The sequence below is a fragment of the Macaca nemestrina genome, chromosome 5 (genome assembly GCF_043159975.1).
Source record: "Macaca nemestrina isolate mMacNem1 chromosome 5, mMacNem.hap1, whole genome shotgun sequence".
Classification (NCBI taxonomy): domain Eukaryota; kingdom Metazoa; phylum Chordata; class Mammalia; order Primates; family Cercopithecidae; genus Macaca; species Macaca nemestrina.
In genome coordinates, this window is record NC_092129.1 from 131,030,476 (window position 1) to 131,045,514 (window position 15,039).

Sequence of the window (15,039 nt, forward strand, 5' to 3'; positions counted from 1 at the left end):
CATCAGCTCAAATGTGAAATTAAAGATGTGAGTAAAATTGGCCAAACAGATTTTGTGGATAGAAATTTTGAGGAGCACCGGTCTTTGAAGGGTGGTAGAGGAAGCTGAGTTCAGGAACAAGAATGGAAAAAAAAAAAAAAAAAAACCAGTTATATAGGTGGAAAGAAAATGAAATGACAAGAAAATAATATCTTGAAACAAGGCAATTTACAAGAGGAAGTGGTCAGTGATATGAGATACAGTGGAAATGACAAAGAAAATAGAAAAGAAAATTGACCATCTTATTCCAGCTTTTTGTTTTTTATAATGGCTTATAAATGTAGTTTTGACACAAATTGTTACTTTTCATGTAAAACAAATAAAAATGCAACATTTACTCCTTCAGGAGCAATAACTTTTCATAAGCTCAATACCATTTATCTATTCTTTAACAACTTTATTTTTTGGCTTTAGTATAGCCTGAGGTGTCATTGAACATATTGAATTTCATGGTTGAAAATGAATAGTTGTCCATATTGAGTCATGGCATCAAAACTTTATGGGATTGCTTTCATGAATAACTGATTTTCTTTTGGATGGTGAAATGAAATGGATAAACAGATACTAAGGAGAAAATAATTCCTCTAATATGGTGATTTTCCAAAGTTTCCTTTGTAGATTTGTCCCTTCCTCCTTTATCTCCTCCCCACCTCCCTCTTTCATTGAATGCCAACTCAGAGCCAGGCATTCTTTCTGGCATTTGAATATTCCACAGTGAACAAGACGTTCAGTAGTGAACCATTCCTGCTTGCATTATTTTATTGGGGGAAACAGACAAATAGTAAAATAAATGAGGAAGATAAGTTTAGATAGCAGTACATTCTCTGAAAGAAACTAAACAGGAACATTAATTAATGAGAGATCCAGGTTGGATGTTGGCAACCATATGTTAGATAGTTAGTAAAGACCTTTCTAACAAGTCAATGTGACATCAGACTGTAGAGACAAGAAAAAGCTAGACCTGCAAAGATTTGAACAAGAGCATTTCAGGCTGAGGGAGAGTTAGTGCAAAGGTCCCGAGGGAGAAATGTGCTTTGTGTAGTAGTTGTGAGGCAGAAAGGCAGCCCCTGTAGTTGGAGAATCGTAAATAGTAGTGAGTTTATAGTGAACATCATGAGTTTCATGGGCCAGATTTTATATAGAGTGTTGCTTTCTAAAGCGTTAAAGAACAAAATGAGTCCAAATTATGCTGAGAATTGCTACTTATTGATAGTCTCTTGAGTATGGCTTTAATAAGACAGAAATTAGCTTCATAAATATGGAAGTTCCAGAGACATGAATTATGATTTTAGTTTAGTAACTCATTGTACAATTTCTGGAAAATACCCCAATAGTAGATTCATAACTGTGATGTTGCAAATCTCTGTGACTGTTTGAAACATCTGTCTCGTTTTATTGGTAAGGAAACTGAAATCCAGAGAGATTATTGATTTGTTTCAAGGTCTCAGAGCTGACAAAAAACAGGACCAGGACAAGTGGCTATTTTAGCTATCTTAAATATCGTCCTTCAAGCTTTTGCCCAAGGACTACCTTTACTATTTAATGGCAAAAATCACAATTACTTTTGCACCAATCTAATATGAAGGCTCTCTTGTCTCCATGCAGTACATTTCAGTGTACCTTTCCTTCTGGTCCATGCTACTCATTCATATTGCCATTATTGCATTCAGTGGTGACATGAATAGCATTAGTGTCTATCTCTATTAAATAATTAATTAGTGTCTTATCTCTAGTAAATGATAGACTTCATCAGAACATTTTATAACCCTAGTACCTACTGCATTGTAGAATTCTGATAATATGCTGTTATGACTAATAATCTATACACAAGTGAATGGGCATATTTAGGTTTGTCTTTCAGCTCACTGCCTTTTTCTTGGAAAACATTCAATCTCCTTAGACTTAAATGTCTATATCTGTGAGGAAGAAATTATGGTGTTAATGTTTAGATGACTACAATATATTTATCCCCTATGTGAAAGGAAAAAAGGAAGTATAAAATCAAATTGAAAACGTTGGTGTCTTGGAGGAATTCAAAGTATTTTCATTTTTACAATCTGTTAGAACAGGAAAACCGACTTAAAAATGTCCCCAACTCAAAGCTTGTTCAATAAACACTTGTTTGTTGATTTAAATGTTTTTTTAAAAACATATAAAAGCTTTGCCCATGAATAGCTGTCTGAGTCCATCCCTTTCATCAGTGTCTCCTCTTATATGAGACGTTGTGCCCATGCTTTAACAAACGTGTTCCTTGTTGTTTTAGATATCAATGCTGTTAACTTGTTATTGACTCAAACATTCAACTCAATAAAGACTGTTTTAATCTTGTACTTTTAAAACTGCGGATGAAAAATCTTCTTTTAATACTTTTTAGGAAGACTTCAGAGAGGGGTTACCAATAATAATACATTTGTATTAATTATTAAAATAATATAAATGTATCATTTAAATAATATAAAATAATAATAAATTTATATAATTTTATAAAGTTTTTTTGTATTGTAAAAATACATTTGTGAGACAAATATTCTGATGGATATTTACAGCTTAATAGAACCCTCCTTGATCCCTAAGTCAACAAGATATGCCCCAACCATTGCCATCCCTGGGGACACAGCAGTTCATTGTTCCTTTGGCCTGTTACAACCAGGTCACATGATGCATTGTCTAGTTGCTCAGTAATTATACTAGGCACTCGGCTTTTATCCTAAAACTTGTCACATATTGTTTTTCAGGGTCAGTGATGGGTATTTGTCAGCCCTGTCTCACATTTGTAGCCAGGAGCCTAAGGTCATCATTAGCACATGCCTTTGATTGTCAGGAAATGAAGTACTAGGTATATGGAAGTTTCTTTCATTGCTTCCATGATTGGGACTTTCTCAATCCTAAAGAAGAAGAAAAATCCATACACAGTTTATTGCCTTTCAAACTGACAGTTCTGTAAGGCTCATTGGATGATTAAGTAATAACAAGGAGACAAACCTGAGAAAAGTGTAGATTAAAACATATCCTCCAGCTTAAAGCCACAATACCCAGTAGTCAGACCCATTGAGCAGCCAGAGAGAATCTTGTATGTGATGTTCATTTAAAAAAATATATGAAGTTAAAAAGTATGTCCTCCTTCAAATTTAACTATGATTAGAAAAAGACACAAATACCCACGCATGCAATGTGTAAAATATAAGTGTACATAGATATCTGCAAAATAGATGGTTTGTTCAGTTTATTTAGATGGACAGTTCCCTAATCAAACTAACAGTTGCTTGATAAAATAAAAAGGTGACACAAAAGGGATGTGACTTTTAAAGCTGTTACTTATTTAGCCGTAGGAGCAAAAGTGTAAAAGCTTTGCCCCTTAGAGGTACAGGAAACGCTAAAACTCATTTCTGTGCTTGGAGAGTCCCTAATAAGGCTGGCAGCCAACAGTTAAATAATACTTATTTCAAAATGATATTAAGAATAGAAAGATGTGTTTATTTTCTGATGGATATTAGTTCTCTCATAACATCATATTATCCTTAAATCTATGTGTGTGTGTTTGTGTGTGTGTGTGTGTATTTTTCATATTTTTTTAAGCCAAACGCTAATACAAATAAAGATTCTTCTGTCTATTGGGACATCAGTTAGTCTTTACTAAAGGAATTTGCAGTAATCATCTTTCCTATTTTAATAATTTTTAAATCAGTCTTTCTTAGACTGTGCTTTTGACTCATGAATCCATATAACAGTAATATAGTATTTCTTAGGGATTTATTTAGTTATTAAAATAATCAAATAATAAATTTATTATAAAATATTTAATTTTGCATACAAACAAAATAATTTTAAGAAAACTAGTGAATGAATGAATGAATGATTTGTTTTTTTAGTTAGAAAACTTACAGGAATGTTTCAGTTTAAGGTAAACTTTGTGTTTTCTGAAGTTCCTTGGGCTGGACATTGAAATAAGTAGTCACTTAATATTTTTGCTTTGAAATGTCTAGTGTCTAGCTAGTACTTTAGGAATTAGATATTACTTGCTAGGAAGAACTTGCCTTATTTTTTTAAGTTTTCAAATTTAAAGGTTAATTTTGAATAAGTGTGATACCTCCATGGTTACTATTACTATCTTTTTTACAACTATTATTAATACTGCTAAAAGCCAATATTTTTAAAAAACATGTATCATATACAGACACTGTGCCCTGTACTATTAGCATGGACTAAATCATTTAACCCTCACAAAAAATGGATGCTATTATTGTGCCTATTTTATCATTGAGGAAACTGAGGCTTAAAGAAATGAGGTAATTTGCTCAACCTTACGGAAGAAGTTTTAAGAATTTTTATACATTTTGTAAGTAGTGAATGAATAACATATTTTCATGTTTATTTTAATATTCCATTATTGATAAGTTGAGAGGCCTCATTAAAAATGAAAATTTGTCAGCTTGGATAAAATCACTGTATGAGGGGTTGGACATTGTTATTTGATAATGCCTACTGATTTTTATAACCAATTTTTATCTTACTGGACTGCAAGCCCCATTCTACCCTACATTTATTTTCAGATGGAATCAGTTCTATTGGGGAGGAATGTTTTAGGAATAAGCGGGTCAAATATACACTGCGAATTAAAAGCTACTTCAGAAAAAAATGTGTGCTGCAATTTACTTGGTTCAGTGCTATTTACCGGCTTGGGTTTATATGATAGTAAGAAGGTTCTAGAGGCTCTGGTCTAGAGAAAATCGCTATTGCAGGGCATGAGAAAAATAGTTATGCTTTAAGTAGAAGCTCAACTTCCAAAGTCATCACCATTTAACCCACTTCTGAGGACAAGGGAAAAAGGTACAAAATTTATTTCGGGGGTAATTTCTTTATCTTTCATGTGCAATCAAGGTATTTATAGAGTTTTAAGATTAACTCAGATAAAAATACAAATTATATAAAAATACAATTTTTGCTTTGGAGTCAGTGAATAGCACCTGGAAAATAGTATATTCAGAAGATGTGACTAAAATTTTGGCCAGTTTCCCCTCTTTTGATCAACAAAAGTCATTGAAGAGTATTCTTGGAACATAGTCATTTAATGTATTTTTATTAATTGTGGAAAATGACACACATATACAACAAATTTTATAAAATGAAAAAATATGCTTAATTAAACATTATAAATCCAGTCTACTGGATATGTAGTGAGATCTCATTCTTGTTTTAATTTTTATTTCTTTTTTATGATATGATTGAGCATAGTAGAATGTATTTATTATTTATTTGAGAGTATCTTGTTTTGTAAAATAGCTGTTCTCTTACTCGTTTTTAACGATGAATGTACCTGTTTTATATTTATTTACCGAAGTTATTTATATATTTTGGAATGTATCTTTTGTCGGTTATATGTAGTACAAATATCTTTTCCCACTCTGTGGCTTGCTTTTTTACTTTCTTTTTTCTTTTTTTTAATTCCTTTGAGATGGAGTCTCGCTCTGTCACCAGACTGGAGTGCAGTGTGGCACGATCTTGGCTCACTGCAACCTCCACGACAGGGATTCAAGCTATTCTCCTGCCTCAGCCTCTTGATTAGCTGGGACTACAGGTGTGTGGCACCATGCCCAGCTAATATTTGTATTTTTAGTAGAGACAAGGTTTCACCATGTTGGCCAGGATGGTCTAGATCTCTTGACCTTGTGATCCACCTGCCTTGGCCTCCCAAAGTGTTGGGATTAAAGGCATGAGCCACCACATCCAGCTGCTTTTTTACTTTCTTAATGGTATTCTTTGATAATTGGAAAAATTAATATAGCTTACTTTTGAAATTTTTTTGTTACGAATTATAAATTTTGATGGAACTATGGTCAGAAAACAAATGCTGTATAATTCCAATTTTTTAAAATTTGCTAAACTGCTTTATCATATGATCAATTTTTTAAAATGTTTTGTGCATGCTTTAAAAGAATGTACATTCTTTGTGGGTCTAGTTTTCCATCTATGCCTGTTATGTCAAATATGCAAATTGCATTATTCAAAACTGCTGTATCATTATTGTATTTTTTTTTTAACAACAGTTGTGTTGGCTTTACAACAAGTGTTATAGGTATATCCATTTGTCCTTGTAGTCCTGTTGATTTTTGCAGTATATATTTTTAACCTATAATGGTAGGTACATAAATGCTTAAAAGTTGTAATTTACTGGTGAAGTTAGTCTTTTATTACTATGGGGTATTTCTCTTTATTCCAATTGTTTTCTCCAGGAGGGTTGGTAAAAATTACCAAGTTAAACATTTCTGGAATAAAATATCTTCAAATAAACTCTGCTGGGAGTACATAGTTTCTTCTTGCACTCACTGAGAGAAGGAGGCAATCAGGTAAATGGCCCTTACAGTATAGTTTTAGAAGTATTGTGGTAAAACATGGCATTCTGTGATAGCCCTTAGAAGGTCACTTAACCCAGACTTAGTTGACAAGGCCCTTTCCAGAAGAGATGACATCTGAACTGGGTTTGAGAGTATGTAAGAGTTGGCCGTGACAAAAACAGGAATGAAGGCAGAGAGGGGCAGAAGCAAGGGAGTATATGGTTGCTTGGGGACTTGTACATTTCAGCTATTAAGTATGTCAAAAAGTCTGGGAAGAAAGGAAGGAGTTTCAAATGGACAAAAATATTTCTAATTGTTTGCTATTTCAAGGTGTTTTTAAATGTTGCCAATTATAAATAAATAACACTGATGTGGAGAACTTTGGGCATTATTCTTTGCCCTTGTCCCCTACAAGTTCTTTAGGACAAGTTGCTTGAAGTAGAATTACTTTAGCAAGGGGTACAGAACATTTTACACACAAAAGGGGGCATCTAATTCAAGATCATAGAAGGCTTTCAGGAATAAATTATGGTAGAGCCAAGTTTTACGGGATGAATCAAAGTTAGTTAAGATGAAGGTAAAACATGTAAACGCTGGGAAATCTCATGAGCACAGAGGAGAGTGAGTTGAGGGAAGGGTAAATAATTTCTTATGGGTTGGCTTGGTACAAGGTCTGGTGAGTCATGTTGATAGAGTGGGCTTAAGTGCAAACTAGGATTATACTTGATTCCATCAAAGAGCTTTAGTTAATAAAATAAGGAAATGTCCTTTTTTCTTATTCTTACCTTTTGAAGTTCCTGGAACCCATTTGTACCATATTCCCCAAATAATTATAATGATTCTCTTTCATATGCCAGAACTCATTTTCTTCCATCTCACGTGATTTTAGCATCTGGAACACATTGTTTCCCCTTCACTGCCCACCATTATACAAAGTAATGTCTGCTTCCCTTTACTTCTTTTCTGTTCCTCCATATCCACATGTCCTAGGATGGTACTTATTAAATCTAAGGCCCAACTTCGCCATTTAACAGTTATGTGATTCCTGACAAGCTACTTAACCTCTCTTTGCCTCAGTTTCCTCATCAGAACCTCAACTGTATTCGTCATAAAATTGTGAGAATTAAATCGTGCATGTGGAAACATCCGGAATGTCTTTGCAGCACAATGACAATTATATTCCTGCCCATTATGAATACATAAATTTGCCCAGATTTAATATGCCTCTTGCTATAGTTTAGAGAAGCTTTACAAAGGTAAACCAAGGATGAGCTGCATATCCTTAGCATCTTCTGTCTCAGAAGTGGCTACCCTCATTTAGGGGCAAAGCCCATGCTGGAGAGAGCACCTCACCTTTCTTTGATTGCTAGATTTGTGAAGAAAATGAGGATCTCAGCCTTTAAACCTTTCCGTTTATCAGCTTTTACACATTCAAGAAGCATTTTTCCTTCTCTTAGGTCACCTTTGCCTTCTTTCTACTTAGTCCCTATTCTCCATCTTTCTTTTTCCCTCAGTTACAAAAAGGAAGCCAAATTCTGGCCATTGCAGATACCAAAAGATCACAGCAGGCTAACTAATTTTGCCCAGACTTTCTGCGAAAGCTCCACATGTGCTGCAGTGTTGGGTTGCATAATTGATTTAATCTCTAATTTTAGAGGAACGCTGAACTCTTTTTGTAGGACTCTGCATATGTTTCTCTAGGGCAAAAACTGTCCTACTTTTTTTCTCTCTGGTATCTCTTTAGTGCTAGGCCATTTTTTTCCCCCAAAGACTCTAAACTACCCTCCGTGAAATAAATGAAATCACAGTTGGAAAACAGCTTACTGGACAGACTTGTAACGGCAAGATAACAGCTACGCTATACACATTTACTGAACATTTTCATCCTCCCCTGCTTCCCTTCTTTCTGCTCTAGCACATCTTTATTTTCACTAAGATGATGCATCAGGCTATCAGCTGAGGAGTTTCATTACCTACACAGAGGAGCAACACATCTTTGCATATTATTGGAAATACATAGGCTTGCTCACCCACTGACCTACTGTATGCCTCTAGGCAGATTTACTCACCTCTCTGAATCTTGCTTTCAGCAGAGTACTGGAATAATGGCAGTGAAGGCTGAACTATAAAGATAGGTATGTAGCAAGCTTCAGACTTACCTGTGCCTTTTGGCTAACCAGGTATATAGGAAGTGTCAGCTAGAGGGAATGATTTTATGTTGCTCGAAAGACCAGCAACTAAGATGAAAACTAGGCAATTGTAAGTTTGCTAGTTATTTCACATTGTATTTAACAATGTTATTTTTGGTTATCTTTTCGGGAATTTATAAACTGGGAAGACGCATTTGATAGCCGGTGGTTTTTATGAATCTGTCTGATTTGGTATGTAATTTGGGGATTACCTTCCTAACAGTTATTTCTTTTTCTTTTTTTTTTGAGACAGAGTCTCGCTCTGTTGCCCAGGCTGGAGTGCAGTGGCGTGATCTCAGCTCACTGCAAGCTCCGGCTTCCGGGTTCACACCATTCTCCTGCCTCAGCCTCGCGAGTAGCTGGGACTACAGGCGCCCGCCACCTCGCCCGGCTAATTTTTTGTATTTTTAGTAGAGACGGGGTTTCACCGTGTTAGTCAGAATGGTCTCGATCTCCTGACTTCGCGATCCGCCCCCCTCGGCCTCCCAAAATGCTGGGATTACAGGCATGAGCCACCGTGCCTGGACCAGTTATTTCTTAAAAACCTGACTTTAATAACTTTAATATTTTTGTACTCCAAGACATATTTTCCAAAGAGACTAACCTTCCTTAGGTCCATAGTCACTAACGCTATTTTGACAAATTCCCTGAACAATTATCATACCGTAGAAGTATGAATTTCCATACCAAACTCCACTGTTAACATCAATAAAATAAGGTCAGAAACAATTCCAACTGCTGTCTGAGTATCACAGCCTTATGTCTTTATGAGTCTTTATGCTGCTAAAAGAATTTAGTTTTAGAAAATAACCTCTTATTTGTTAAATAAACACTTAGCATAAACAGATCTTTGTTAAAATAGATTCTATTACTTAATAGTTGGATCAATTTAGACAAGTCCCTTAACCTTTAAGACTCTTTATGTGCAAATTTTGAAAACTGGGATAATAATTATACTGACTTCTCAGGTTTGTTGTGAGGAGTAAATGTTAAGATGCATATAAAGAAATTTGAAGTTTGTCTAGCCATAGACAGTGTATCAGGCAGGTTTGCCATAATAATGGTGTGTAACAAATAATCCCCAAATCTCAGTGGTTTGCATCAAGAAATATTTATGTTAGACTTGGTTGGACTTGGCTCCATCTTGTGTGTTCTATTCAGTTTTGCTCTGTATGTCTCTTCATTCAGATACCAGAGGCTATTTAAGGAATTTTCCATTCATGGTAGAGAACAACATGGAAAGAAATCTGGTAAAAAACAAAATAAAACAAAACAAAACAACTTGCCAAGTCCCTTGAAGCATCAACTGAGAACTGATATTCCTATCACTTTCACACAAATTTCACTGGCCAAAGCAAGTCATATGACCAGGATAAATATTAGTTGGTCAGGAAAGTTTACGCTGCCTTAATAAAGAAAGAAGAGTGAATATCTGGTGAATAATACATGAGTCTCCTTCAGAGACGTTTAGTGAATCTTTTGTTTTTCCTATTCTTATTTCATTTACATAATCACTGACTCCTCCATATAGTTTATTTTACAGTATCTACATTGCATTCTTGAAATTATACCTCAATTTCTCCCTCTCTTTCTTTTAATTTCAAATTGATTTGAATGATACACTTTTCTTTGTAAACAGGTACTTTAGAAAATCCCTTAGAAAAGGAACAAAAGCTTCTGATTCTCCTTAGAGCCTCAGAGGGAGTCTTTTGTGATCGTTTGAATGGAATTCATATTGACCCAGGAACAATTGGTAAGAGTATAATATAGTTTTCATTAAAAATAAAATGCCTGTGTGTGTATTGTGTGTTTGTATCTTATAGAGAAATACTATTCATAGAACATATGCTAAATTCGAAACACTCTTTTAGGTAATTTATATTTATTATTTTACTTACCAGCTCTCTTGTGAGCAGTGTCCATTTTAGAGATGTCAAAACTAAGACTCAGAGATGATGAACGACATGCAGAAAGCCACACAGCTTTATAGTGTCAGCATTTGGATTAAGATCCAGATTAGTCAGACACTAAAATTTTGACTGAGTCAGTATTATCAACTATAAATACTACTCTATTATTGATACATTTATACAACTGATCTATACATTAATAAGAAACATTCACTGTTGACAATTTCTTTATTTGTTATTGCCACAATATCAAATCCTATTTTAAATTGATCTATGTAAAAGTACAGAAACTGGGACTGGGCTTGTATAACCATATGTATGTATCCCCAACTAACTCAGTTTTGAGGAATAAGAGAATGTTCACCAGATTCTAAGTATTTTCCCACTTTCTCTATATGGGCATTACTAATTTTATAAGTAAAGAGGGATAACTCTTGGCATGAAGCAATTTTCTTCAAGAATGTTCATTTTTTTTTTTTTAGTTATTTTTCCCTCACTTATATAATAGTTGAAATAAGTTCACTATACTTTATTACTCTTTTAGATATTTTATTGTCACATAGCTTAAATATGTTATTATAATATAATAATCTTAATCCAAATGCTGACACTATAAAGCTGTGTGGTTATTATAATATAATAACGTACTTAAGCTGTGTGACAATACAATATCTAAAAGAGTAATAAATATGTTATTATATTTAAGCTATGTGACAGTATAATATCTAAAAGAATAACAAAGTGTAGTGAACTTATTTCAACTATTATATAAATGAGAAAAAAACTAACTAAAAGAAAAAAATACGAGCATTCTTAAAGAAAATTGGTTGTTAATTTCCTTGGATTCTCCTTTAGATGCATTGCTGTGTTGGAGGTTTTCAAGTAAACCATTTTACCTTGTGGAAAAAGAGCAAGGATCATCATTTCTGAGGTTTCTGAACACTATGAGATATAAATTTAATATTCATTAGCAGTCAGTGGCTCCCTCTCTGGGTCTCAGTAACTCAATAGAGTGGAGACAAAAATGTTAAGATAGTATGAAGTTTGTTAACTTAGTTCCATAATATATAATCATTGTCATATAATACTTTGATAGCACTTTATAGTTTCCAAAGGGTTTTTTCCCATGCATGCTATTTATTTTATCTTTCTAACAATAAGAGGTTCAAGAATGTTCTAATTTTTCCAAGTTGACAGACTAGATGGATTATTATAAGAACATTTGATGTCCTTTTGCCTGTGGTATCCACTCTTTTCTGTAGTGTGATAATACTGGAACAAACTTTCTGTTAGGACTATCCACAGATGTCTGCTCTGATCCCTGATCCAGGCCGTATGGTCAAACTAGTGTCTTTGAAATTTTCTTTGATACTAAATTGAAATAAAGAATGAAGTATTTCTTTCACTGCATGCTCAAATTTTCGTAGTATCATAAGTAGATGAAAAATTTTAATCGTATTAAATCATTTATAATCTTCTTGAAACAACTAAGAAATTGTGTCATTTTACAGTAAACTTTGATGATTGGAAATGACCAAGAAATCTACTTTTCTGGTCAATTGAATTTTCTGGATAATTCAAATTTAAGGACATGAACTGCTTTTTGTTATAAACGTTTTGGTTGGAAATCTCTTTAAATTACTTCAGAATCCTTCTAAGCCTAGCTTACTTAGCCTGTAGTGAAAAAAGATGGATTTTTGTTTTGGGTGATGATGTCTTATGAAATACATAAATGCTATTATGAAAGATTGGTTTCAGGACACGTCCTGAAAATGGGGTTCTTTTTATATCCATTTATCCTGATTTAGTTTTATTATCTTCTGACATTTTCATAGTTGATATGTGGGGGAAAAGATACGGATGTTGATATAAACAGTTGGTTAAATTCTAATTAACTGGGATTTTTTTTCGGTCCATATCAGATGAAAACCCAAGGCATATTATTTGTACCTTAGTGATTTGCTGCTTCTTTTATTTCTATGATTTCTGATGAAAACTGTAAAAATTTTAAATTGGTGACTTGCAATAAAATAGTGTGCACCAATCCAGGGATATGCAGACAATACATTTGGAAGCAGGAATAAAATATTAGAACTTCTATTCAAATATATATTAGTATATTCATATATGTGTATATTTTTTATCTAAATATAAATTTCTGAATTATGTAAATAATATAAATATACATGTGCTTAGAGTACACAATCACATGTTTTTTCTTTTACTGGTGAGTTTCATGGTCAAAACATTTTTAAACCACTAGAATATGAGGAATTATGGTTGAAAATGGCAATAAAATATGTAAGAGGAAAGACATGAAAAAATAAAACTGGGCTATATCAAGCACGTTCCTGGTAAGACTTTAATTTATGAGTCTGAAATAAATTGCATTTTGAAACAAAGGACTTAGAAATCTCTCCCTTGATATGAGACAAAATATTAAGTCCAGCCACTAAACATAAAGCTAATAGCTCCAAAACTCTATCCTAAGGAAATAAAATTAACCATGCTTCTGGAGAACCTAGTGTATAACAAAAAATACCAAAACTGGTTAACTTCCAAAAGAACTGCAAATGGTTTGGAGTCACATCAAGAGTGGAAAGGAGTACCTCTTCAACTTTAGTCATTAGAGTGGTCTGCTTCCCACCTTTTAGATTATTATGATGTGGTGTAGCATTCTTTTTTCTATAGCATTTGAGAGAATAAGTTTCATAGCCATGTGAGATATATCTTAGTATTGTAAAATAGAGCATTTAGATAATGCTTTTGATAATATGGAACCTTCATATAGAGATTCTATATCCCATGTTTTGCACAACAGCCTATAGAATGACTTTTACTTACCTGGCTTTAATTCCTCTGAAGGATTTTTCTATCCAACTGTTACTCCTTTTATTTTCAGGGGTTTATGGGAAAGTTCAGCTTTACAGTGCTTATTCTAAGAACTCCTGGACACATCTTGGAGCTGATATTGCCTCAGGAAATGAGAGGTAAGGAATGAGAGTAACTTAGGGCTTTTGCTTGGTGGTTGTTTAGGTTGCTTCTGCTTGAGATTTTGTTACAATATGAAATTGAATTTTAGGTTAAGCATTATAATTAAAGGATGAGTAAGTAGAAAAAGAAGCGATTATAGGGAATTTAAAAAATATCTCTATAGCCTAATGAAGGACAACAAAACATGCAAAAGGTAGTAGAGGAACATAGTTTATTCCAGGAGAAAATTTTAGATAATACATAATTATTGCTGTCCATAAAATCTTAAAATACATGAATTCCATGAGATAAGAGGTGAAGTATGCGGTGAGAATACTATGTCTAAGCTGAAAAGGTAGCTCATTAAGATATAGACAGAAATAAAACAGGAGGGAGAAGAAACAAATGAAGTATATTGTGAAATTTAATAATGCATTGAAGGCAGTAAAGGATAGAATCATTGCTGCCTCAAACTGCATGGGTAAAATGAAGAACAAACTGATGGAGACCTATTCGAACACAGAAGATCAGACTAGGAAATGAAAATGACAAAAGATAAAGTACTAGAAATAGAGATCAGAAAACTAAAAGCTATCTATGGGTAATATGTCCTTTTTAATAAGAACTCAGAATAACTACAACAGAAAGAATAATGAAAACTATAACTGAAATACACATAGAAAACATGAGAATAGTTACATTTTATTAGAAAAGATTAATATAAAGGACAGTGATTGCTTCATTACATCATCTTCATAGTATAAGAAAAATAGAGTGAACAAAAAATAAAGGAAAGGAACATTAAGCTTTCTAGCCTTAGCGTTCACCTCTATACCATCACATGTGGGAAGATCATGATGCCACATCTATAAATGTTTAAGGAAAAAAAGATATTGCGACCAAAGAATTGGACACACTGCTAAGACGCACATGTGAAAAATGGAAGAAAATTCAGTGTTCAAATAAAGAGATTAAACTAAATTGAAAATTCGGGAACAGAAATAAAATTTGAGAATAATATAAATAACTAAGAAGCACTGAAATAATTTAAATATTATAGTGTAACTATGGTTATTAAAACAAATTCCTTTTTTTTTTTTTTTTTTTTTTGAGACGCAGTGTCACTCTATTGCCCAGGATGGAGTGCAATGGTGCAATCTTGGCTCATTGCAATCTCTGCCTCCTGGGTTCAAGCGATTTTCCTGCCTCAGCCTCCCAAGTAGCTGGGATTACAGGCACACACCACCATGCCAGGCTAATTTTTGTATTTTTAGTAGAGATGTTTTACCATGTCAATCAGGCTGATCTTGAACTCCTGACCTCAGGTGATCCACCCATCTTGGCCTCCCAAAGGCCTGGGATTGCAGGAATGAGCCACCACGTCCAACCTAAAACAAATTCTAATAGTTGTTCTTGTAAAAGAAATAACATTTGAAAAGTTAATGTATTAGTTAGGGTTCTGTTTATACAAAAAATACATAATCAGTAGGTTATGTGCTTGTGTGTGTGTGTGTATGTGTGTATCCTACCTGTTATATGTATATAAATTATACAATAGATATAATAAATATTAATATACGTGCATTTATATATAAA

General features: G+C 33.6%; 1 protein-coding gene across 1 annotated transcript in view; it reads left to right on the top strand.

Moving 5' to 3' along the window:
- The window catches only part of LOC105490872 (PKHD1 ciliary IPT domain containing fibrocystin/polyductin), a 472,028-nt gene that overhangs the window by 304,121 nt on the left and 152,868 nt on the right, over window positions 1-15,039 (top strand). The window contains 2 exon segments of the mRNA XM_071096950.1: window positions 10,200-10,313; window positions 13,373-13,460. Coding sequence (XP_070953051.1) covers window positions 10,200-10,313; window positions 13,373-13,460 — 202 coding nt within the window.